At 46.0% G+C, this 26137-nt stretch overlaps 1 protein-coding gene across 4 annotated transcripts; it reads left to right on the forward strand.

Moving 5' to 3' along the window:
- Nucleotides 1–1684: 1684 nt before the first annotated feature.
- On the forward strand, nt 1685–13317 carry HYOU1 (hypoxia up-regulated 1). Of its 4 annotated transcripts, none has more exons than XM_019716327.3 (26): nt 1685–1760; nt 2718–2815; nt 3059–3152; nt 3331–3409; nt 3562–3716; nt 3804–3880; nt 4181–4362; nt 4582–4697; nt 5795–5987; nt 6198–6332; nt 6492–6574; nt 6684–6816; nt 6990–7177; nt 7508–7646; nt 8205–8265; nt 8468–8547; nt 8942–9127; nt 9273–9445; nt 9577–9664; nt 9765–9887; nt 10054–10187; nt 10323–10407; nt 11044–11278; nt 11373–11420; nt 11694–11744; nt 11871–13317. In XM_019716327.3, exons 2-26 carry the CDS (start codon nt 2725–2727, stop codon nt 11930–11932), a joined length of 2991 nt encoding a protein of 996 aa, XP_019571886.3. In that variant the 5' UTR covers nt 1685–1760; nt 2718–2724; the 3' UTR covers nt 11933–13317. The 4 variants fall into 4 exon arrangements, with proteins under 4 accessions (XP_019571886.3, XP_019571885.3, XP_019571884.3 ...); XM_019716326.3 differs by lacking the exon at nt 1685–1760 and adding an exon at nt 1761–1898; XM_019716325.3 differs by lacking the exon at nt 1685–1760 and adding an exon at nt 1779–1947.
- Nucleotides 13318–26137: the final 12820 nt, after the last annotated feature.

Genomic DNA, 26137 nt, shown 5'->3' on the forward strand with positions numbered 1-26137 from the left:
GTATTTGTTTCCCAACAGACTGACTTCTCTAAAGGAAAGGACAAGGTTGTCCCCACCTTTGGAATCCCAGCACCTAGCACAGTGCTTGCATCTGACAAAGGTCCAATAAATGTTAAAATTCATACTCTGTTTGAAATGGATGAAATCTTTCTTATGGAACTGACAACTTATACTTGCATGGCCATCATTAGAGCTAAGCAACACCCATGATATAGAATGTTCTATAGCAGTAAACAACAATATGGTGAAAATCTTTACAGATATGGAAAACGCTCCATGATTTACTAGTTACCATAGAGAACAAGTTGCAAACAGTCTAATTGTATAACATTTTATCATTTATAAAAATACAATAGCTACATGTTTCAAGAGACATATATGTATGTAAAAGCAGAGGAAAAGCACGACACTGATAACAGCTACATACCTCCTGAGGAGAGAGGTTGCAGATGGTATCAAAGAGATTTAGCTTTGTCTAGAATATTTGAATTTTTTTCAAGATTACATTTGTGTATTATTTGTGTAATTACACTACTGTATGTTAAATTTTAAAGAAAATTTCTCTTTATTTCTACCAATTTCTCTATTACCTGAAGACTGACCTATTCTTAAAGAGAACAAAAATAGACCTCTCCCTGGTACTACCAGTAGATTTATCTTCTAAGCATAGACACCCGACTACTTTCTCTCCCTAAGCATCATGAAAAATGTAGGGCAAGGAACAGAAGAGTTCCTCAAACAAGCCCTAGCCGTCACAGCCAGGGTCTTCAAGAGTGCCTTCTGTGAAGGACGACCAGGCGCAACTGTGGGAAAGAGAATAGGGGAGACATTTCCACATTTAAGAAAAGCGCACTCATCTCAATAAAACTGGGAAAAAAGAGGGGAAAAAAAGTGCGCTCGCTAAGGATTGCACATTTCGGTTGGGCTGTAAGGTACAGAGAAGGGAGTAAGGAGTGCGAAATATCTGCCCAACGTGCTTTAATGAACAGAAACATGAGGTGGTGCATATATGCTCTACCAAATATAGCCTCACAAATAAAAGTGTCTTTTGGGTATGACGCTTTGCAGTTTAGAATATTCTTTCTCATACAAATTGGGTTTAGAGTAGGAGCCCAGGCCAAATTCTGCCAATACAAGTGTTACCTCCGACCCATCAGCGAACATCTCTTTTGGTGGCTTTATTTTCCTCGGTAAAACAAAGGGGGTGTTGGGGGGGGGGGGACTAAGCTTGAACTGCAGCCATCCTCTGATCTCCATCCAAAGCCCAGGGCAGTTCATTACCAGCCAGCAAGCTAACGTCTCTTCCGCGTGGCTGCGGAACGGATGTCGGTTACTTCCACTTCTCGGTAGGAGCTCCTTAGGTGACCCGAAGAAGAGGGTGCACACTCACTCCAGGTAGCCTTCTTTACCGAGCCAGGCAGTCAGGCACCCAGCACCGACGCCGGAGAGATCCCCGAGCACACCCGGGCGGGCGCTTGGCGCGGTGACGGGCGCTGGGCCCCGTGACGTGGCCCAATCCCTTGGTCCCGCCAGCCGTTTTCCCTCAACTCGCGGACCGGCCCCCTCAGCCGCAGCAGTAGACGGACGAGGGGGAGTAGTCGGGAACGGAGGAGGGGCGGGCCTAAGACGTGGCCCAATGGGAGCGCGCGCCGGGGCAGCCGGGGGCGGGGCCGTGCGCACGGCGCAGGGCCGGACAGCGGAGGCTCCAATGAGAGCGCGCCGCGTCCGGGGCCGGCTAGTGCGCTAGAAGCTTCTGAGAGGTTGGTGGCTAATGTAACAGTTTGCAAACCGAGGGGAGTTGTGAAGGGCGCCGGCTGGCGGGGCGCGCTGTAGGCTTCGTGGTTACGTCGGCTGCCGCGTTTGTCCCAGAGCTGGGGCCACGGGAGCGGAGGCAAGAGGTAGAGGGAGTGGAGACGGCGAGGGGGTCGGCCACCCCTCCTGGAGGAGGTAGCGTGCTAGTTCTGGGGGCGGGTCGGTAGCGAGAGAGGGCCGCACGGGCCACCCGGGCGCTTGGTCCCACAGCTTGGTCCTGGGTCGCCCCCACGCCATAGGAGTGGGCCGGGTCACGTTTCCGGGGGAAGCCGTCGCCGTCGTCAGGTGAGGCTTAGATGAACTCCGGGCACTCGGTACTCTCCAGGCGAGAACCTTACGTTTTGGGCACAGCGTCTATTTATTTAGGCAGCGGGGCCGGGAAGTGGGATGCAGAAGGGGAGCGGGAAGGACAATCCAAAGGGATTTCTAGGAGGAGACGGGCCCTTTTTCCATCCCGGCTTCCCCCGACGTCATCACCTCTCAGTTCCCGTCCAGGCCCTGCCTGGCTTTTCGCGCCGGCGGGGGAGCTCCAGGTGTGGGGAGGTAGTTGAGCCCTGGGCGGGGATCCCTGGCCGCACCCAGGTGTCTGCCAGGACCAGTGCTAGGGTGCGCTCTTCACTGCCTATGCAGTAGGAAGGTTCTGGTCCCCTCCTCCTGTCCAGTTATCTTCCCTGGTTAGAGATGTGGTGGATGGAGCCCAGGACCCATGCTATTTCACCTGGGCCTTTGTATGGGGACATCTGTGTGCTTGGGCCTTGTCAGGAGGGAAGGGAAAGGGTATAGGATGCTCTGCCCTGGGTGGAAATGGAGTAGGTGTGAATTTTAAAGCTTCCCTGTTCTGGGATGAGGTTCTGTCTCTTTCACTCAGGGCATCCTGTTACAAGTGTTGTTTTTCTTCTCCCCAGGGGCACAATGGCAGCCAGTGTCAGGAGGCAGAGGCTGAGGAGGCTAGCCCGTTGGGCTTTGATGGCTGTGCTCTTGGCAGACCTGTTGGCACTAAGTGGTGTGTACCCCAGCAGAGCGATGAAAGGAGGAATAAATGAGTGAATGATGAATAATACATGGTGGGAAGGGGCAATGAGGCTCTTGGTCAGAAATCTCTGGACTCTTGAGTAGCGGGACCCAGGCATTTTGTTTATGTCTTTTGCTATCTTACCTTCTCCATGGGAAACAGTGTTCTCTGATTAGAGGAGCCTCAGGAAGGCGGGGGAAGAGGGGCTAATTGACAAATCTGTTTCCCCTTCAGACACGCTGGCAGTGATGTCTGTCGACCTGGGCAGCGAGTCCATGAAGGTGGCCATCGTCAAACCTGGAGTGCCCATGGAAATTGTCTTGAACAAGTGAGGGCAGCCCCAGTACCAAGGGTGGGGAAAGAGGGAGTCTGGGCTCCAAGCCACTGTGTGTTCTTTGAAGTGCCCACAATAGACTTTAGTGTCTGGGTGATTGTATGTGGGATGTTGAGGCTCCTCGGTCCACACTCTGCTATAGGCACCTGGGCCCAATGTCTCTTGTCCTCAGGGAATCCCGGCGGAAAACCCCAGTGACTGTGACCCTGAAAGAAAATGAAAGATTCTTTGGAGACAGTGCAGCAAGCATGGTGAGCCAGCAGCCCACCCCCTTCCCAGAAGCTCTGAGCAGAGAGGAGGTAACAGACCCCAGAGTCTGTTCCCTTATCGATCTCTGATGTAAGAGGTAGGTGATGGTGGGCTTCGGAGCCTAATACTCTGTTTCTTTTTTCTCTCCTCTCAGGCCATCAAGAATCCAAAGGCTACGTTGCGTTACTTCCAGCAGCTCCTGGGAAAGCAGGAGGATAATCCCCACGTGGCCCTTTACAGAGTCCGTTTCCCAGAGCATGAGTTAGGCTTCGACCCACAGAGACAGACTGTGTACTTCCAAATCAGTCCGTGAGTGCTCTGCTGGGGAAGTGGCCTTGCCTTAATGCCTGGCTTTCCTTGCCTCTAACTACTCCATCTCCCCCACCCCCACTCCAGGCAGCTGCAGTTCTCACCTGAGGAGGTACTGGGCATGGTTCTCAATTACTCCCGTTCCCTGGCTGAAGATTTTGCAGGTGAGAGGACAAGGTGGGGGCCAGTGGAGGCCAGGTTCCTTAGGGTCTGAAATGGGGGCAATTCTGCCTCCCAGGGAATATCTGGCAGTGTCTGAAGACATTTTTGGTTGTCAGAACTGGGGAGTTGCTCTTGGCATTTATTGAATAGAGGCTAGGGGATGCTTCCAAATATCCTACAAGGCACAGGAGAGCCCCCACAACAAAGAATTATCTGGCCCAAAGTGTCAATAGTGCCAAGACTGGGAAACTCATCTAAGGTGTGGTGCGCTGGTGGGAGCCCTGTTCTGTTGTCCTCTGTAGAGCAGCCTATCAAGGATGCAGTGATCACTGTGCCAGCCTTCTTCAATCAGGCTGAGCGCCGAGCTGTGCTGCAGGCTGCTCACATGGCTGGCCTCAAAGTGCTGCAGCTCATCAATGACAACACTGCCACTGCCCTCAGCTATGGTGTCTTCCGCCGGAAAGATATCAATACTACTGCTCAGGTGAGCCAGGGAGGAACTTCTGACTAGACTTGCAGGGTGGCTTGTTCTGAGGATGGAGGCCACTTGGCTTGTTTTGCATCTTGTTGGGATAGACAGCCTCCTTTCAGCCTCACTGGAGTTGCTAGGCTTTCATAGAGAGTTGGTGCAATCCCTTGAAAGCAGGCAGGCACCCTGGAGTTGGATAAGGTTCCTGTGATACTTGCATTGGTGTGTCTACAGAATATCATGTTCTATGACATGGGCTCAGGCAGCACTGTGTGCACCATCGTGACCTACCAGACTGTGAAGACTAAGGAGGCAGGGATGCAGCCACAGCTACAAATCCGGGGAGTGGGGTAAGTGGGTGCTGGGAGGAAGGCTGCTTGCTAAGAGACCCTCGGGTCAGGGGTACCTTCTTGGAGGGGCAACTGCCTCACTTTCCTGCTCTCTGCAGGAGTGCTCTCCTGGTTAAAGCATCAATGATTGTGGGGTTCCTCTCCCAAAGAACAAGGGGAAGATGGAGATGGGGAAGGACAGATTGAAAGGCAGGGAATTTACTGAATTTCTTCTAAGAAAATCCACCAGGCTATCAGCCCTATATAGGATGTCAGATTCGATCTTTTTATCACTCTTGTCATTTCCAATTTCCTTAAATAACCTCATCTTGTTTTATTTCTTGAGCTCATTCTTTTCCATCCATCTCTACCACTACCACTCTAGCTCAAGCCACCATTGCCTCTTACCTGCAGAATTCCAAGGATCGCCTGCTTCCAGTGTGGGCTCCCTCCCGTTCTTTTTCCACATTGCAGCCAGAGGGTTCCTTTCAAAATACCAACCTGATTATAGTCTGTTTCTTTAAAAACCCTTCAGTGGCTCCAAACCTTTATCTCGGACTATGAGGCTGTGCCTATGTGCTTGTCTCTAACTCTGAGCCTCTTGTTGTTTGAGCTTCAACATACCTGTTCTCCTTTGGAACTTAACATACTCTCTCCCATCTCAGGGTCTTTATGCATATTGTTTCCTCTGTCTAGAATGTTCTTTCCACTTCACCTAGTTAACTCCCACTCACCCTTTAGGTTTCAGCTCAAGCATCTCTTCTTCACAAAACATTCCCTGACATCTCTTAAGTAGCTGAAATTTCCCATGTATAGGTTCTAATAACATTGTCTGCCTCTCCTTTATAACACATGGGGTGATTAAAGTTTTACGTTTATATGATTCTTTGATTGCTGGAATGTAAATTCCTTGGGAGCAGGAATCCTGTCTTTTTTTTTCTTCTCATAACTGTATCCCCAGAGACAAATAACATTGATACCCAGTAATTACGGTTGAATGAGTGGATGGGTGAATTGTACCTGTGAGGCATTGCCATGTAGGATGAGAATCAGGTTCCTGTACAGATGAAGAGACCCCATGTGTTCTTCATACTTGTCCCTGTTCCCTTTCTGAATAGGTTTGACCGCACCCTGGGGGGCCTAGAGATGGAGCTCCGGCTGCGTGAGCACCTGGCTGGGCTTTTCAATGAGCAGCGCAAGGGCCAGAAAGCAAAGGACGTGCGGGAGAACCCCCGTGCCATGGCCAAGTTGCTACGTGAGGCTAATCGACTGAAAACTGTTCTGAGCGCCAATGTTGACCACATGGCACAGGTGTCCACAGATAGCTGGTTGAGGGCAGTATTCCCCACCTAGAGGGTAGAGGACCTCACTATCCTGAGCTAGGCTACTTGTGCCTGGTGTGGTCCATCCCTTCTTCCCATGCCTTCTGCCATCCTCCTAAAGTCCTGCTCCCTTGGTTTCTGACTGCTCACTCAGAAAGCTAGACTTGGGCAAAAACTGACACTTTTCATCCTCCCCCAGATTGAGGGCCTCATGGACGATGTGGACTTCAAGGCCAAAGTGACTCGAGTGGAGTTCGAAGAACTGTGTACAGACTTATTTGAGCGGGTGCCTGGGCCTGTGCAGCAGGCCCTCCAGAGTGCTGAAATGAATTTGGTGAGGGGGGTAGTCAGTTGCAGGTGGGCCTGGGGGAGGAGACAAGTGGGATAGAAAGGAATTAGATGGCAGGAGAAGGGAGCAGAAACGTAAGGGAAGAGTTTGTGTTAAGGAAGACGGTCAACTCTGTCCCATCTCACATTCTTTCTCCTTCTGCAGGATGAGATTGAGCAGGTGATCCTGGTGGGTGGGGCCACTCGGGTCCCCAAAGTTCAGGAGGTACTGCTGAAGGCTGTGCGCAAGTGAGTGTGGGGGCTAGGACTCGAGGGTTGAGCAGCTGGAGGGCTGAGGGGAGGGAGGCCAGGCTGGGAGCTACAGTATAGATGGTGCTGAAGCCTGGGACTTTGACAGGGAGGAGCTGGGGAAGAACATCAATGCAGATGAAGCAGCCGCTATGGGGGCTGTGTACCAGGCAGCTGCGCTCAGCAAAGCCTTTAAGGTGAAGCCGTTTGTAGTCCGAGACGCAGTGATCTATCCCATCCTGGTGAGTTAACCTGTCTGATCAGGTGACAAGCTCCCTTTACCTCTCCAAGTGTGATCTCCCCTTTTGTCTGCTCTAGCTTGTCCTTTGTTTTTCTGCCAATTAATATTTCCCACCCACCCTTGCCCCAGAACCTGCTTTGGTTCTCCAGTGTACCTCTTCTGTCTGCTGTGTAGGTGGAGTTCACAAGGGAGGTGGAGGAGGAACCTGGGGTTCATAGCCTGAAGCACAATAAGCGTATTCTCTTCTCCCGGATGGGGCCCTACCCTCAACGTAAAGTCATCACCTTTAACCGCTACAGCCATGATTTCAACTTTCACATCAACTATGGTGACCTCAGCTTCCTGGGGCCTGAGGATCTTCGGTGAGGGGGTGGGGTGGGGCAGGATGGGAGCTCCAGGGAGGGAGAACTTGAGGCCTACAGGGTTAAGGAGGAGGGTCAACTGTGTGCTGTCCCATCTCACATTCTTTTTTCCTCTACAGGATAAGATTGAGCAGGTGATCCTGGTGGGTGGGGCTACAGAGGAAGCAGGCTGTGGGGTTGGGGTTGCATTGAGTTTCTTCTCCAGAGGGTGCTCCCCTCCTGAGTGTGTCCTCAGGGAGGGCCGCGACGTCTCATGCCAGGAGGCTGTGTAGTCTAGAGCTGGGGGCAAGTTGGGTGGGTTCCCCTGAACTGCTCTTTCCTCCCAACCAGGGTATTTGGCTCCCAGAATCTGACCACAGTGAAGCTAAAAGGTGTGGGTGAGAGCTTCAAGAAGTATCCCGACTACGAGTCCAAGGGCATCAAGGCTCACTTCCACCTGGATGAGAGTGGTGTGCTCAGCCTCGTCAGGGTGAGCGCAGAGGGAGAACCTGTGTGCTGGGCAAGGGCCCAGGCCCCACCAGCTTTTCCCAAAGCAGTTCTACATGGTATTAGAATATGAGAAATGAGAAGGGTTTGGGGGTGAGATATATCTTGACTCTAAATGAAGCTAACCAGGGATTTGGTGTGGGCCTTCTTACAGCCTGTAAATGCCTATGGACATTGTAAATTTCAGGATCTCTACAATGGCTGAGGAACCCAGTTTCGAAGAACAATTCTGAGGGTTAATATCTCTTAGAACATACTATGGGAAATAATAGCCCATCTTGCTGAGTGGAGATGTGCAGCACTCTGGGACAAAATAAAAGCTGTGATCCTGTCCTCAGAGGGGTCATAGTCAAAGGGGGGCAGGGTGACTTGATCCAAGAGGAGTTAGAAGAAGGCAGGCGATATGCCAGGAGGCGAGAGAATAGGCCAGCACAGCTAGGAATCATGGATGTGCATAAGTGGATCCCAACCATGGCTGAAGGTTTGTGGAGAAACGGTGGGTTCACATGCACGTTTCTTCATCTTGAACCCCTGTTTTCAGGTGGAGTCTGTGTTTGAGACACTAGTGGAGGACAACCCAGAAGAAGAATCAACTCTGACCAGTAAGATTCACGCACGTGTGTGTGTGTGTGTGTGTGTGTGTGTGTGTGTGTGTGTGTGTATGCGAGGGGTGGGGGAGGACAGGGAGAGAGAAGAAGGATATACTTGTGTGCATTTCGGGGAGGCAGCAGGCCTTGCCCTTGGGTTAGGAGATAGAGTCACTGCTGTGATATCCTTTGAGTCTTTGGGCTTTCTTCCCCCTAGAACTGGGCAACACCATCTCCAGCCTGTTTGGAGGTGGCACCACATCAGATACCAAAGAAAATGGTACGGACACTGTCCAGGTAAGGCCAGGGTGGAGCCAGGAAAGCAGGTGGAGCCAGGAAAGATGCTGTGGGTGCAAGGAGTTGGGACGGGCATCCCAGCTCCCTAGGATTTAATAGCTCTCCCCTTCCTCTCAGCTCATGCTGAGTAACCATAAAACCTTCCTCTGCACTCTGAGCTGTCCCTGTGCACAAGGTCCAAGGCCCATTTCCCTCATTTCCAGATCTTTCTCCTTTGTCTAACTAGACTGCTGCAGTCCAGATGGCCCACTGCCCATTTCCATATAGTTGTCGTCTGTCTATTCCCAAGCTGTGAGTCCCTTTAAAGCAGAGCCAGGCGACCTGGCATTGCTGAGCTGGTTCTGCTTCGTAGGTCCTGACTGTCTTCTGTGGTGTGTTTGTGATTGTGTCCCAGGAGGAAGAAGAAAGCCCTGCCCAGGGGAGCAAGGATGAGCCTGGAGAGCAAGCGGAGCTCAAGGAGGAAGCTGAGGCCCCAGTGGAGGACACCTCTCAGCCTCCACCCCCTGAGCCTAAGGGAGATGCAGCCCCTGAGAGAGAACAGGCCACAGACAAAGAAAATGGTGAAAAGTCTGAGGCCCAGGTAAGCTGCAGGCAGAGTCAGTCCAGGCTGGCCCCAGAGGCTGAGGGAGCAGATGCCTGTCTTGTTTTTCATTTCCTCGAGCCCTGCCAGTGGAGAATAGAAGGGCCTAAGCTTTTCCTGATATCCTTATCTTTTTCCCCCATAGAAGCCAAGTGAGAAGGGGGAGACAGGGTCTGAGGGTATCTCTCCAGCCCCGGAGGAAGAAAAGAAGCAGAACCTGGCCCGGAAGCAGAGAATGGTAGAGGAGATTGGGGTGGAGCTGGTTGTTCTAGACCTACCTGACTTGTCCGAGGATGAGCTGGCCCGTTCAGCACAGAAGTGAGTAAAGACTGCACGTGTGTGTGTGATGGCCATGGTGTGCAGTGGTGCCTCTGGGAGGGAGAGCTCTCTGAACAGGGCCTGAGTTCAGCACAGCCTCTCCCTCATGCCTATCTCCTTTTGTCCCACAGACTTCAGGATTTAACAGTCCGAGACCTAGAGAAGCAGGAACGGGAGAAAGCTGCCAACAGCTTGGAAGCTTTCATCTTTGAGACCCAGGTTAGTAGGCTGGGCGGCGCACTTGCTCCAGGGCCTGTATCGGGGAGGCTCTGGCTCTCAGGAGCTCACTGCATGCTTGCACTTGTATGCACCTCTCTAGGACAAGCTGTACCAGCCTGAATACCAGGAAGTGTCCACCGAGGAACAGCGTGAAGAGATCTCTGGGAGACTCAGCGCTGCTTCCACCTGGCTGGAGGATGAAGGCTTTGGGGCCACCACAGTGGTGAGGGGCCTCCCAGGACATGGCGGGTAGGATGGGAGCTTTCTCCAGGATCGGAGAAAATGAGAAGAGCTGGGGTGTAAGACTATAAAGAAGGCTAGAGGGCTGGCTCCAGGGCTCCCCTGTTATCCTTTCAACCCCTCTACCCACTCCTACCCCCATACATCAGATGTTGAAGGAGAAGCTGGCTGAGCTGAGGAAGCTGTGCCAAGCGTTGTTTTTTCGGGTGGAAGAGCGTAAGAAGTGGCCTGAACGGCTATCAGCCCTTGATAATCTCCTCAACCATTCCAGCATGTTTCTCAAGTGAGCAGCCCCTTTGCCCTTTCTTCCTAATGCAGTCCTGCCAAGCTCACCGAGTCTCCTCATCAGCTTCCCATTCCCCACACCCACACCCCATTCCCCACTTCCTTCTGTGATTGTCTCCCCTCTGGCTTCCAGGGGGGCCCGGCTTATCCCAGAAATGGACCAGATCTTCACCGAGGTGGAGATGACGACGTTAGAGAAAGTCATCAATGAGACCTGGGTAATCCCTGTGTAAATACTTAACTGGCAAAGTGTGCCATTCTAGGCAGCACAGGAGGTGCAGAGCAGTGGAGACTCAGCAGCCCCTTCCTCCGGGCTTAGCAGCTAATTGGGAAGGCGAGAAAAGATGTTTGCGTTTGAGACCATGTCTGATTAGCCCCAAACGAGGATCAGAGCCCTGAGTGGTCAGGTTGGAGGAGCAACAGAGCTCATCCCTCGAGGATTAGAGAAAACGGCTTTGAGGAGCTGGGGCTTGAGCTGGACTCAGAAAGTGGGCCAGGTTTGGACAGGTGAGAATGATTTTCATGTGAAGCAGAAACCATTTTGGATATGTGGGGACTTTTTGATCCAGAGCTCAGAAGTGAAAAGACTAGAAGGGAGTAATGAGGAGGTTCAGCTGTACTTAGTACAAATAGGATGTAAGCCAGAAACATGTAGTTTGAGACTTCCTTGCGGAGAGCCTCAAATGCCGTTCTGAGGAGTCCTCTTAACCCTGTGGGACTGACGGCCAGAGGTGGCAGAGTGATTTGAGGTCCGACAGAAGAGCCTGAGGCTGGTTGTGGGTTTGTTTCATCTGGAACAGAGATGTCTGCTCTCTCCATGGTTAGCTCTGATCCTGTTCTGGCCTTACCCACAGGCGTGGAAAAATACAACGATGGCCGAGCAGGCCAAGCTTCCTGCCACAGAGAGGCCTGTGCTGCTCTCAAAAGACATTGAGGCCAAGATGATGGCGCTGGACCGTGAGGTGCAGTATCTGCTCAATAAGGCCAAGTTTACCAAGCCACGGCCCCGGCCCAAGGACAAGAATGGGACCCGGGCAGAACCCCCACTCAATGCCAGTGCCCATGGAGAGAAGGTCATCCGTCCACCAGGTGAGCGCAAGGTGCCTGGTTCCAGATACTACTGGGCAGAAAGAAAGTCTCCTTTCCCTCCTGGGACTACATTTTACTCCTGGTTTCCCTCCAGGCCAGACTGAAGATACACAGCCCATTTCAGAACCTGAGAAAGCGACTCGTGAGTTGGGGGATCTGGGAATAGGGACGTCGCGTAGCCCAGGGGTTGGCAAACTGGCAGGCACATCCTGTTTCTGAACAGCCCATGAGCTAGCTACGAATGATATTTACATTTTTAGGTTATTAAAAAAACAAGAATATGCAAAGAGACTGAGTATGGCCAACAAATACTAAAATATTTACTATCTGGCTCTTTACAGAAAAAGTTTGCCAACCTCTCCTTTAGCCCCTTCCCCCTTTCTGCAGACACTAAACTATTCCTTCCCAAAAGCAGGATCTGAACCAGCAGACTCGGAACCTCTGGAGTTAGAAGGTGCTGGAGCAGGTGAGGGTGGAACTGGGAGTATGCCAGGAAGCCTGGTGGTTTCTGGGGAAAATATATGCTCAGGACCAGGGCCAGTTACCTCCATTTCACCTGCTGTCATTCCTTTGTCTCCCCAACTCCCAACAGAATCTGAACAGAAGGAGCAGCCAACAGAACAGAAGCGAACTTTGAAGAATGATGAACTATAACCCCCTCCTTCCAGTTCCCCAATCATCCCCACCCCCTTCTCCTACCATCTCTATTTATTAAACATTGAGGGTTGGGGGGAGGGGTTGGTCGTGCCCTCAGAGGCTTAAGTTCCTTTTCTCTCACCTGTGATTGGAGGTGCATAGAAGGGGAAGGAAGGGACAACTCACCAGTCCTTCCAGAGTAGTTCTGTGGTTAAAACTGAAATTGTTCTATTCCCCAACCCCACCCCCGGTTCCCTACCTATCCAGGTCCAAATTTGGGAAAAATCACTATTATGTCTTAATTCGTTGCCTGTGGGTAGGTGAGAGAATGCCTGTCAGTGGTTAGCAGGCCTGTTAGTGGGAAGAATATCCTGGATTATTAGAGTCTCCAGTCTTCGATCATCCTCATTTCTTTCGTCTTCTACCACGAAATCAGTGTCACACAAGGGCCAGTGTCTACAGAGCCTTGGTTACCAGGTTTGGTTTCTGAGTGCCTGTCTATGCTCTTTTCTCCTCCAAGTTCTTTTTCCCTGAAAAAAACTGCCATCCCCATTGACTCTTTTTCCTGTGGGTTTCCTTGGCTTCCTGTTGCAAATCAGGCTGTCTCTTGCCTAACGCCCTTACATCTGGACTGGCTGAAGTAAATCTAGGTCTATTCCCACATGCACGTATGACCCCTAGTGGCCAGAGTAAACGGAGAAAGTGAAGAAGGGAAACCAGCCACTTCTCCAGGGCATGAGCTGTGTGAAAACCATGTAGCTCCCACCTGTGGACTCTTGGGCCCAGGATTGCCGTGCGGAGTGACCTGGCGTGGGATGCCAGCATCCTGCAAGCACAGTCATTTTCCCAGTATCCTGGTACTCTGTCCCTTTGACTATCTGCCCCCCTTTCTTTCCTGCTATTCTGCCCTCCCAGTCATAGCCTTTCCTTCACTCCCTCGGCTGCCAAAATGTGCTTTCTACTGTGCGCCCCTATCCTAAGACTCTGGGGGAAGGAAACATGGTGTGAATGTAAAAATGGCACCTTGCTCTCCTTGAGGCAGGCTTTGTGGGTGAAGGAAGAGGCTGGCTTTCTTTTGTGTATTGCTCTGCTAGGATGGGGGCCCTTTACCCACCATGCTGATGTTGGGGAGCCAGTCCTTCAGTATTCTGTCTGTAACAGGAGCTAGGGCTGCCACCCCAGTTCCCAGGGCAAAGGGGAGCCTAGTTGTGTCTCTTTTATTCCTTTTTTTTTTTTTTTTTTTTTTGCCACATTGGCAGAAATGAAACCTAAGGGTCCCACCCTGTCCTTTATGTTTTAGTTCTTTCACTAGCAGTTAAGGCTGGTTGGACAGGTTTGAATCAAATTATACTTTGCTCCATTGTTAATTGAGAAACTGTTTCAATAAAATATTATTTTCTACAGTTTTTGTGTTGTGGTTTTAAAAATTGTGTTTATTTTCTGACTAAATAATGGATGTTTATTGTAGAAAATTTGGAAGATAGAAGTTTGAATAATAATTAAAGTTACCTATAATACTATCACCAAAACATTATTAACATTTGGACTTAGTTGAGATTCATGTATGGAAGTTTTTTTCATGAAAACGAAATGGTTTTTTTTCACCTGACATTATTTGGACCCCTATGTTATTTTTACTTAACTTCCATTTCTAAGGTAACAACCCCATTTTACAAAATAAGAAATCGACAGTCCGTAAGAGGTTCAATATTTTGTCCAAGGGGTTAGAGATGTTAAGTGCCTAAGCTAGATGTGATCTTAATAACTCTGACCCATTAGCTTTTGCTGTTACTACTCTGTCACAAGAATGTGTTGCTAGAAATTCACCATTCATAGACAATTTGGATTGTGTCAGTGTGATGGAGCCATATTTTACCAAAAAAAGATAACTAGTCATTAATCATTTACCTATCTAAGTTGAACAATGGCTATGGAGTTTATATTTTTCTCTAAAGGTTGAACAGTTCAGACAAGTTTTGAACCTGGATGTCTTTTTTTAATAGACTATTTTTTAGAATAGTTTTAGGTTCACAGCAAAATTGAGCAGATAGTACAGAGAGTTCCCGTGTGCCCTCTGGCCTTATACACGCACAGCCTCCAGCTATCAATATCCCACACCAGAGTGGGACGTTTGTTACAAATGATGAACCTATGCATCATTATCACCCAAAGTCCATAGATTACATTAGGGCTCACTCGGCGTTGTGCATTCTTTGGGTTTGGACAATGACATGTACCCACCATTATAGTATCATGCAGAGTAGTTTCACTGCCCTGAAAATCCTCTGTGCTCTGCCTCCTTCCCTCTAACCCCTGGCAACCACAGGTCTTTTTACTGTCTCCATAGTTTTGCCTTTTTCAGAATATCAGAGTTAGAATCATACAGTACGCAGCCTTTTCATATTGGCTTCTTGCACTTAGTAATATGCAGTTAAATTTCCTCCATGTCTTTTCATGGCCTGATAGCACATTTCTTTTATTACTGAATAATCCATTGTCTGGATGTGTCACAGTTTATCCATTCACCTACTGAAGGACATCTTGTGTTGCTTTTCTAAGTTTCAGCAATTGTGAATAAAGCTGCTGTAAATAAAGATCCACGTTCAGGTTTTAAGTTTTCAACTTATTTGGATGGAAGTGTGTGTGTGTGTGTGTGTGTGTGTGTGTGTGTGTGTATTTGAAGTTAATACCATAGGCGTGCCATTAGCAATTCTTGAATGTAAAAATAACTGAGCTTTTTAATAGAGATTATCTTTAAAGGGTTGATTTTGATTCTTCTAGTTTCTATCATCAGGTGGGCATTACTAACTTTGCGATAACACCGAGTAGATATACCACAGTTTATTTAATCTTTCCTCTGTTACTACACATCTAGGATGTTTTCTGCTTTTCAGAATTAGAAACAACAGTGGCTACCTTTGGGCATAAGATTGTTTCATGATCTCTTAGGTTACATTACAAGGTAGCAATATTTAATACCGTGGTTGTCAATCAGGCAATTTTACTAGGGGATATTTGACAATGTCTGGAGACGTTTTGGCAGTCATAATTGGTGGGTGGGAAGAGGGGGGTTACTGGTATCTAGTGGATAGATGGCAAGGATGCTGCTAAACATCCTACAGAACATTCTCCAGGATACACGATATTTTGGGCCACAAAACAAGTCTTAATAAACTTTAATAGACTGAAATCTTGCAAAGCATCTTCACTGACAGTGGAATGAAGCCAGAAACCAATAGAAGGGAAACTGGAAAATTCACAAATATGTGGAAATTAAACAATATACTCTTAAATATCCAATGGATCAAAGAAGAAATCACAAGGGAAATTAGAAAATACTTTGAGACAAATGAAAATAAAAACAAAAAGATCAGGGGTTGGGGGCCGGCCCGGTGGCTCAGGCGGTTAGCGCTCCATGCTCCTAACTTCGAAGGCTGCCGGTTCGATTCCCACATGGGCCAGTAGGCTCTCAACCGCAAAGTTGCCAGTTCAATTCCTCGAGTCCCGCAAGGGATGGTGGGCTCCGCCCCCTGCAACTAAAATTGAACACAGCACCTTGAGCTGAGCTGCCCCTGAACTCCCGGATGGCTCAGTTGGTTGGAGTGCGTCCTCTCAACCACAAGGTTGCCAGTTCGATTCCTTGACTCCCACAAGGGATGGTGGGTTGCACCCCCTTTGACTCCCACAAGGGATGGTGGGCTGTGCCCCCTGCAACTAGCAACAGCAACTGGGCCTGGAGCTGAGCTGCGCCCTCCACAACTAAGACTGAAAGGACAACAACTTGAAGCTGAACGGCACCCTCAATAACTAAGATTGAAAGGACAACAACTTGACTTGGAAAAAAGTCCTGGAAGTACACACTGTTCCCCAATAAAGTCCTGTTCCCCTTCCCCAATAAGATCTTTAAAAAAAAAAAAGATCAGGGGTTGGGGAGGAGGGAGGGATGAATTAGCTAGGACAGGGGGTTTTCAGATCAGTGAAACTGCTCTGTATGGTACTATAATGGTGGTACATGTCATACATTTGTCAAAACCAAAAAATGTACAACACCAAGAGTGAGCCCTAATTTAAATTGTAGATTTTGGATGATAATGATGTGTCAATGTAGGTTCACTAATTGTAACAACTATACCATGCTGGTGGGGGATGTTGGTAGTGGGGAAGTCAGTGCATATGTGAGGCCAGGGGATATATGGGAACTCTGTACTTTCCACTCAATTTTTCTGTGAACAAAAAACTGCTGGGGGACCGGCCCAGTGGCTCAGATGGTTGGAGCACCATGCCCCTAACGCCGAGGTCGCCGGTTCGATTCCCATACGGGCCAGTGAGCTGCACCCTCTACTGCTAAGACTGTGAACAACTGCTCTCCCTGGAGCTGGGCTGCTGTGAGCAGCTGGAGGTCTGTGTAAGCTGCTGTGAGGAGGTGCCACGGGCTACCAACTGCTCAGCCGGGGGCGGGGGGGGGACACACGCAAGGCTCATAATACCAGCATGGGTCAGGGAGCTGTGTCCTACATAACTAGACTGAGAAACAATGGTTTGAACCAGAGTGGGGGGGGAGGGGCGGGGGAGGCAGAAGAAGGGGGGGGACAACTGCTGTAATAAATAAAATCTATTAAACACACATGCACAAACACACAACCTAATCAAAACTTGTAAGATTCAGTGAAAACTTCACAGAGGGAAATTTATAGCAGTAAGTACATGCCTACATATAAATATATGCCTACGTATAAAAAGAAGAAATATCTCAAATCAACAATCTAACTTCCCATCTTAACGTAGAAAAACGAAAGCAAACTACACCCAAATGAAGGAAATAAAGAAGATTAAAGCAGTTAAACAAAATAGAAAAAAAATGAGAAAAACCAATGAAACAAAAATTAGTTCTTTGAAAAGATTGACAAATCTTTAAGATAAACTGACTAAAATAGAAAAAAGAGAGAGAAAATTCTCAAATTACTAAAATCAGAAATGAAAGGGGATATCACTGCTAACTTTACAAAAACAAAACAGATTGTAAGAGAATACCATGAATAACTGTAGGCCAACGAAGTGGATAATCTAGATGAAATGGACAAATTACTAGAAACACATAAACTACCAAAACTAACTCAAGAAGAAATAAAAAATCTTAATAGACCTATAAGGCATAAGGAGATTGAATCAGTAATCAAAAACCTACAACAAAGAAAACTTCGAGACCAGATGGTTTCACTGATGAATTCTATCAAACACTTAAAGAAGAATTAACACCAATCTTTCTCAGACTCTTCCCAAAAATTGAACAGGAGGGAACACTTCCTATCTCATTTTGTGAGGCAAGCACTAGACTGATACAGAAACCAGAACAGGCACAACAAGATGAGGAAGCTATAGATAAAAAACCCTTATGAATAAAAAGGCAAAAATCCTAAAAATAATAAGTAAATAAATAATAAATCTAGCAAACTGAATTAAGCAGCATATTAAAAGAATTGTATACTAAAACCAAATGAGACTTGTCCCAGGAATGCAAAGGTGGTTTAATATATGAAAATCAGTCAATGTAATACACCATGTTAATAAGATGAAGGAAAAAACAATGATCATCTCAATTGATGCAGAAAACGTATTTGACAAAAATCTATCATTCTTACATGATAAAATCTCTTAAAAATAGAAAATTATCTCAACTTGATGAAGCCCATATATGAAAAACCCACAGCAAACATCGTACTCAATGATAAAAGACTGAAAGCTTTTTCTCTAAGATCAGGAATAAGACAGGATGTTCACTTTTACCACTTCTATTTAACATGGCACTAAAAATTGTAGTCAGAGCAATTAGGCAAGAAAAGAAATAAAAGGCAGCCAAATTTAAAAGGATGGAATAAAACTATCTCTGTTTGCAGATGACTTGATCTTATATGTAGAAACCCAAAAGAATCCTGAGAAAATCTATTAGAGCTAATAAAAATTCAACAAAATTGCAAGATACAAAATCAACACTCAAGGATCAGTTGTATTTCTATATACTGACAATGAACAAACCAAAAAGGAAATTAGCAAAAAAATTTCATTTACAATAACATCAAGAAAAATACAATACTTAGGAAATAAATTAACCAAGGAAACACAAGATTTATGCACTGAAAACTACAAAACACTGCTGAAGGAAATTGAAGAAGACCTAAATAAATAGAAAGACATCCATGTTCATGGATTGGAAGACTTACTATTGCTAAAATGATAATACTCCCCAAATTGACCTATCAAAGGCCATCAGATTTCTTTGCAGAAATTGATAATATGATCTTAAAATTCATGTGGCAATCCAAGGAACTAAAATAGCCAAAACAGTCTTGAAAAATAATAAAACTGGAGCACCCACACGTCCCAGGTTTAAAACTTTCTGCAAAGCTACAGTAGCCAAAACAGTGTAGTACTGGTATATGGATACACATATAGACCAATGGAATAGAATTGAGAGTCCAGAAATAAACCTTCACATATACAGTCAATTAAGTTTTGACAAGGGTGTCAAGAGCATTCAAAAGGAGAACAGTCAGTTTCTTCAACAAATGGTGCTGGGAAACTGGATATCCACATGCAAAAGAATAAAATTGGAACATAACTTTATGCCATGTACAAAAATTAACCCAAAACTGATCAAACACCTAAAATTAAGAGCTAAAACTGTAAAACACAAAGAGGAAAACAGAGAGATTTGGACTTGGGCGATAGTTTCATAAATATGTCACCAACAACATAAGCAATACAGAAAAATAGATAAATTGGACTTTATCAAAATTAAAAACTTTTGGGTATCAAAGGACATTATCAAGAGAGTAAAAAGGAAACCCACAGAATGGGAGAAAATATTTGCAAATCATATATCTAATAAAAGTTAAGTACCCAGGCTATATAAAGAACATCTACAACTCAACTGCAACAAGAAAAAAAACAATCCAACTTAAAAATGGGCAAATGATTTGAATACACATTTCTTCAAAGATATACAGATGTCAATATACACATGAAAACATGCTCAACTTCATTATCCTTCAGGGAAACGTGAATCAAAACCACAGTGAGATACCAATAACACCTACTAGAGATGTAAGATGACTATAATAAGAATTAAGAAGAAAAATAACTCGTATTGATGAGGCTGTGGAGAAATTAGAATCTTCACATATTGGTGGTGGAAATGTAAATGGGCAGCCTCTGTGGAAAAGTTTGTTTCTCAAAGTTAAACCAGAAATTCCACTCCTAGATATACATCAAAAAATTTTTTTGAAAAGAATAACAAGAATTTGTTTGCACAAAAACCTAAAAAGTTGAAAACAGGAACTCAAACAGATACTTGTATTCATATGCAGATGTTCATAACAGCAATATGCACAATAGCCAAAATGTGGAAAAGCCCACGTATCCATCAATAGATTAGTGAATAAACAAAATGTGGTTTACCCATATAGTGGATAATATTCAACCATGAAAAGAAACAAAGTTCTGATACATGCTACAACATAGATGAACCTTGAAAATACAAAAGAAGAGAAAGAAGCCAAGCATAAAAGTACACATATTGTATAATTCTGTTTATATGAAATGTCCAAAATAGGTAGATTCAGAGACAGAAAGTAGATTAGTGACTGTTAAGGACTAGGAGAAGAGGGGAATAGGGAGTGACTGCTAATAGATACTAGGATTCGTTTGGGTCCACGAAAATGTTCTTTTTTTTTTAAAGTTTTATTTTATTTTTTAAAGTAATTAATTTTATTTATTTATTTATTTATTTATTTATTTATTTATTTATTTATTTATTTATTTATTGTAAGGAGGGCACAGCTCCCAATGACCCATGCGGGGGTTGAACTGGCAATCTTGCTGTTATCAGCACCACGCTCTAACCAGCAGAGCTACTCAGCCAACCCCGTGAAAATGTTCTTGAATTGGATAGCAGTGATGGTTGTACAACCCTGTGAATATACTAAAACCATTGAGTTATACATTTTAAAATGTGAATTTTATGCTATGTGACTTGTCTCAATTTTACAAGATGTATACATAGTATTCTTATTTTTAAATTTAGCTCTATGTTTAGTTATAGTCATATTATAAAAGGGGACACATATATGTGTAATTTTGCAGGGCAGAGTAGTGATTTATTTCCTATTTTTCTTAATCAGTATTTTCAACTTTTAGCTTTTCAGTGTGCCTTTGATAGACTGTATTGTAGTTTGTTTTCTATTTCATTAACTTTAGCTCTTATCTTTGTTTTCTTCTACTTTCTTTGGATTTATCCTTTTAAAAAAAAATCTTAAGTTAGACACTTAGCCTATTAATTTTTAGCCACTTTTCAAATATATGAAAGTCTGTTTGGAAATTTTGAAATTTCCAAATATCCTGTTACTGTAGCCTACAAGTTTTAATATGTAGTATTTTTATTATTTTTCAGTCGTATTAACTGATTTCCATTATGATTTCTTCTTTGAGCCACATGTTATTTCAGAGTGTGGTTTTATTTCTTTTGAACAGGTAATGCATTCAAAATTCAAAATGTACTTAAAGATGTGCAGGGCAAAATCTCCCTCCTACACTTCCTCCACCATCTCCCAGCTATCCAGTTCTCTTTTTTGAAGTAATAGTATTAGCAGTTTCTTGCTTGTCAGAAGATTGTGTTTTATTTTTGTTAACCATTCTGAGAATCTTTGTTTTTGATAGGTGAATTTAATCCATTCAACTTTATTATAATTAGTCATAGACTGTTAGACTTGTTTCACCCATCTTTTTTTTTCTTTATCATATCCAACTTTCTATTGACTATACTAATTTTTTTTTTTTTTACACGGCCCCTGTCTCGGGGCGAACCCATTCCAGGGCTCCCTGCCCTTCACAAAGAAAAGAGAACTTTCCTTGGGGCTCCCGCCGGCTTCTCCAGGATTGGTTGCATTACCGCACTATCTAGACTAATTTTTAATAAAATGTTTTGCTGCTCATTTGAAAGCTGTTCATTCTATATTGGTTATTCTAATGGCTGCTTCTTAATTATTAAGACCCAGATTTATTTTTGTTTTTCCTCTGTCAAATCCTTAAGCATTTCAAAATTGATATTATCCTCATAATAAGGTAAATTCCTTAGTCTTAATTCCTCTAGTTACCACCCTCATGATGATATAATCTACAATTTTCTTTCTGGTTTATTATTGTATTAGTCAAGGTTCTCCAGAAAAACAGAACCAATAGGATGTAGGGTGTGTGTGTGTGTGTGTATAAAATAAGGAATTGGTTCAAATGATTATGGAGGTTTGTGAGTCCAAAATCTGCCGCGTGAGGTGGTAGGCTGGAGACCCAGGAAATGCAATAGTGCACTTTCAGTCCAAAGGCAAGTCAATGGTGATAATGAAGTATGAAGGCAGTCTGTTGGAGAATTTCCTCTTGTTTGGGGAAGAATCAGTCTTTTTGCTCCATTCAGCCTTCAACTGATTGGATGAAGCCTACCCCCATTATGAAGAGCAATCAGCTTTACCCAAAGTTCACAGATTTAAATGTTAATCTCATCCAAAAACACCCTCCAAGTTGACACATAAAATTAATCATCACAATTATGAATACGGTTTTTGTTTGTTTTGACTTGCTTTTTTAGACAAAAGTGAACTTAATTATCTTAGACTTTTTTCTTTATTTGTGTCTGATCTTTTAAGTTCTTATTTTTATTTTTTATTATTATTTTTTTCAGATATCCTTTTTTTTTTTTTTTTTTTTTTGGAGGGGAAAGGGGAACAGGACTTTATTGGGGAACAGTGTGTACTTCCAGGCCTTTTTTTTCCCCCAAGTCAAGTTGTTGTCCCTTCAATCTTAGTTGTGGAAGGTGCCGTTCAGCTTCACGTTATTGTCCTTTCTGTCTTAGTTGTGGAGGGCGCAGCTCAGCTCCAGGTCCAGTTGCCTTTGCTAGTTGCAGGGGGCGCAGCCCAACATCCCTTGTGGGAGTCTAACCGGCAACCTTGTGGTTGAGAGGATGCGCTCCAACCAACTGAGCCATCCGGGAGCTCAGCGGCAGCTCAGCTCAAGGTGCCGTGTTCATAGTTGCAGGGGGCGCTGCCCACCATCCCTTGCGGGAGTCGAGGAATTGAACTGGCAACCTTGTGGTTGAGAACCCGCGCTCCAACCAACTGAGCCATCCGGGAGGCAGCTCAGCTCAAGATGCTGTGTTCAATCTTAGTTGCAGGGGCGGAGCCCATCATCCCTTGTGAGACTCGAGGAGTTAAACCGGCAACCTTGTGGTTGAGAGCCCACTGGCCTATGTGGGAATCGAACCGGCAGCCTTTGGAGTTAGGAGCACGGAGCTCTAACTGCCTGGGCCACCGGGCCGGCCCCCCAGTAGCTTCTTTTGAATTGGCAAATGCCGTGGTGATGCAAACAACAAAATGTTAGGCTCATTTTTCTGGGCTTCTCTTCATTCTAGGATCTTGATGTCTGTGGCATATTTATCATTTAAAAAAAAAATGGCGGCAGTTCTTCATCTACAACTTTTGCAATGTGATTGTGCTGCTCCTCCCAACAGAAGTAGAGTCTACTTCCCCATCCCTTGAATCTTGGGTGGTCTTATAGTTTGCTTTGGCCAATAGAAAACAGCAGAAGCACTTCTGGAACCAAGGCCTCAGGAAGCCTGCATGGTTCAATTCTGTCTCAGACCCTTGTCTTGGGAATTGCCATGAGAACAAAGCCAAGCTGCTCTGCTGGAATATGCAAGACCACATGAAGCAGAGAGGGGTTGTTTCATCTGGGCCCATCTTAGACCAGCCAACCAGGAGCTAAACCACCTGCTGACTGCAGACCCATCAGCTGAGCCTGGCTTGGATCAGCAAAACTGTCCAGCTGACCCATGGCTTCATGAATCATAATAAAATGCTTCTTGCCGGACAACCACGATGGCGCAGTAGGTAAATGCTGTGTTTATCTTCTCTCACAACCACATCAAAATTACAACTAATCTACAAAACAACCATTACTGAGAATCACCTAAAATGAAGCTGAACTGAAACCTTTCAACTAAGGACGCATAGAAGCCACCTCCAGACTGGTAGGAGGGGCAGAGACATGGAATGGGCTGGTCCCATACCCGTGTGTGAGGGGTATTTCGGCCATGGGGATCCCCCTATCCCCCAGAGGAGCAAGAGATCGCAGCCCCACCCAGCCCTGGGTTTCAGTGCAGGGAAGAGAAGTCCCCATAATTTATGGTTGTGAAATCCAGCAGAGGGGCAGACAGGTGGCTCAGTTGGTTAGAGAGCAAGTTCTGGACAATGGGGCTGCCTGTTTGATTCCCACATGGGCCAGCGAGCTGCACCCTCTGCAACTAGAATGAAGTCAATGAGCTGCCGCTCAGCTCCCAGGTGGCGAGATGGCTCAGTTGGTTGGAGCGTGGGCTCTGAACCACAAGGTTGCTGGTTGGACTCCTCGAGTCCCGCAAGGGATGGTGGGCTGTGCCCCCTACAAATAACAATGGCAACTGGACCTGGAGCTGAGCGCCCTCCACAACTAAGATTGAAAAGACAACAACTTGACTTGGAAAAGTCCCAGAAGTACACACTATTCCCCAATAAAGTCCTGTTCCCCTTCCCCAATTAAAAAATAAAAACAAAAACAAAAAAACAGCAGAGATGTGACTGAGACTGAGTGTGGCTACACTCACAGGCACTCCTCTTAAAGAGACTGCACTCGGACTTTCCCACCAATGGAATCACATGCTCTGAGCTCCAGCTGAATCAATAGCTGGAAAGATGGCAGGGACATATGGTTGGGAATTGGGTTGTCTGGCTTTGGACGGGGGCTGGAGAGGAGGCTTTCTCCTGGACAAGTGTCCTGCAGAGTGTCACGTGGGGTCTCAGCTCCCACCCCCCACATAAGAACGCAGGATATGGTGAATCCAAAAATTAACACCCACGGAGCCATAGATAGGGGAGTCATACCAACACATTCTCGCTGGCGGCCGGGCGAGACAAAGTAGGATCCACACAATCCAGAATCCGCCATCCATTTTTCTGCCTGCCAACCAAGCAACCAACCAACCCACTGCAGTCACGGCAGTTATATCAGTGGCCAATTGGCCAACCAGTTACAGCTGACAGCCAACGAGTCACAGCCGACGACCATCCAATCACAGTTGACGCTCATTTACTACCTGAGCCAGCACCTTTCCTCGTGAGGCCAAGAGCCTGGAAACTGCACTCCTAGCTCTGTCCCCACAATGGGGAAATTCTTTGTTGAGCCCTCCCCCTTCCCTGTGTGCGGACACAATCCGCCACTATATCTGCGTCTCCGCCATTTGTTCACCCTGCGCTGGCGATTCGAGACCCGGCCCCACCCAACTTTCAGGCACACCCAGGCTGCTTTCAGTGGCTTTTTCGGGCAAACTGCCTGCTTTGGCTCAAGTTGTAGACTTCCCTAGGGTCTCTCAGAGGTTTATGGAACCAGACCAGCAGCATCTGGCTTGAATGTGTCCTGTACCTTTGGCTGAGCAGCCCTATGCTGGCACTAGCAGCAGCTGGCCTTGGTTCATGGCTTGGTCTCTCAAGGTGCTTCCAAGCGCAGCATGGGCTGCAGCCATCTGCTGATTTCTTCGTGGCTCCTGCTAGGTGGCCCCGGGTGGGACACAGGCTATGGCTGAACTTGACCTACAGCAGATCCCATCCAAGATGATACTGGGGCTGATGCCTCCAGTAGCCAGCTTCAAAATGAGTTGGAGCATCACCCAGCCGCCTCCAAGTACAACACACCCAAGGGGCAGATTGGGCAGGAACCAGAGTCCTGCTGAGGCAGAGCCTGCTCTGTAGGTTCAGCCCCTGCCCAAGTCATCCCCTGTAGTCAAGGCCAGTCCTCACAGCTGGTAAGCCCAACGGTCAGTCCCTCACATTGATGTGCAGTTATCAACCAAAGCTCAACTATAAGAGGATGGTACAAACAACCCACACAAGGGACACACCTGGAGTGCGTGGCTCAGGTGACCAGGAAGACTGCGCCACTGAACCCCATGTCTACCTACCACATAAGGCAACTCTACTAAGACTGGAAGACATAGCAACCCTACCTACTACATAGAAACAAACACAGGGAGGCAGCCAAAATGGGGAGACAAAGAAACATGTCCCAAATAAAAAAAAACAGAACAAAGTTTCAGAAAAAGAACTAAGCAAAATGGAGATAAGAAATCTATCAGATGCAGAATTCCAAACACTGGTTATGAAAATGTTCAATGATCTCAGGGAGAACTTCAACAGAGAGATAGGAAGCATGAAAATGGAGATGGAAACCATGAAAAAGAACCAGTCAGAAATAAAGGATACAATAATGAAAATGAAGAATATATTTCAGAGAATCAACAGTAGATTAGATGAAGCAGAGGATCCAACCAGCGATGTAGAAGATAAGGTAGCAGAAAACACCCAACCAGAACAGCAAAAAGAAAAAAGAATCCAAAAAATTGAGGAGAATTTAAGGGACCTCTGGGACAATATCAAGTGTACCAACATTCGCATTGTAGGGGTACCAAAAGGAGAAGAGAGAGAACAAGGAATTGAAAATCTATTTGAAGACATAATGACAGAAAACTTCCCTGACCTGGTGAAGGAAATAGACATACAAACCCAGATAGCACAGGGAGTCCCAAACAAGATAAACCCAAGAGGCCCACACCAAGACACATCCAATTAAAATGCCAAAGGTTAAAGACAAAGAGAGAATCTTAAAAGCAGCAAGAGAGAAGCAGTTAGCTACATACAAGGGATCCCCCATAAGACTGTCAGCTGATTTCTCAAAATAAACTTTGCAGGCAAGAAGGGAGTGGCAGGAAATATTCCAAGTGATGAAAAGCAACGACATACAACCAAGATTACTCTACCCAGCAAAGCTGTCATTTAGAATTGAAGGACAGATAAGGAGCTTCCCAGACAAGAAAAAGCTGAAGGAGTTCATCACCACCAAACCAGTATTACAAGGGCTCTTAGAGGGACTTCTTTAAGATGGGAGGGGGTAAAGGAGGGGTGAAAGGGGAGGGATTAAGAAGTACAAATTGGTTGTTACACAGTAGTCATGGGGATGTAGGGTATAGCATAAGGAACATAGTCAAAAATATTGTAATAACTAGGTATGGTTCCAGATAGGTACTAGACCTATCAGGGTGATAGATGGGAATAGGGTTGGGGACAGGGTGAAAAAGGTGAAGCCATTAAGAAATAC

The sequence above is a fragment of the Rhinolophus sinicus genome, chromosome 14 (genome assembly GCF_057876585.1).
Source record: "Rhinolophus sinicus isolate RSI-liver-muscle chromosome 14, RSI-T2T, whole genome shotgun sequence".
NCBI classification, from domain to species: domain Eukaryota; kingdom Metazoa; phylum Chordata; class Mammalia; order Chiroptera; family Rhinolophidae; genus Rhinolophus; species Rhinolophus sinicus.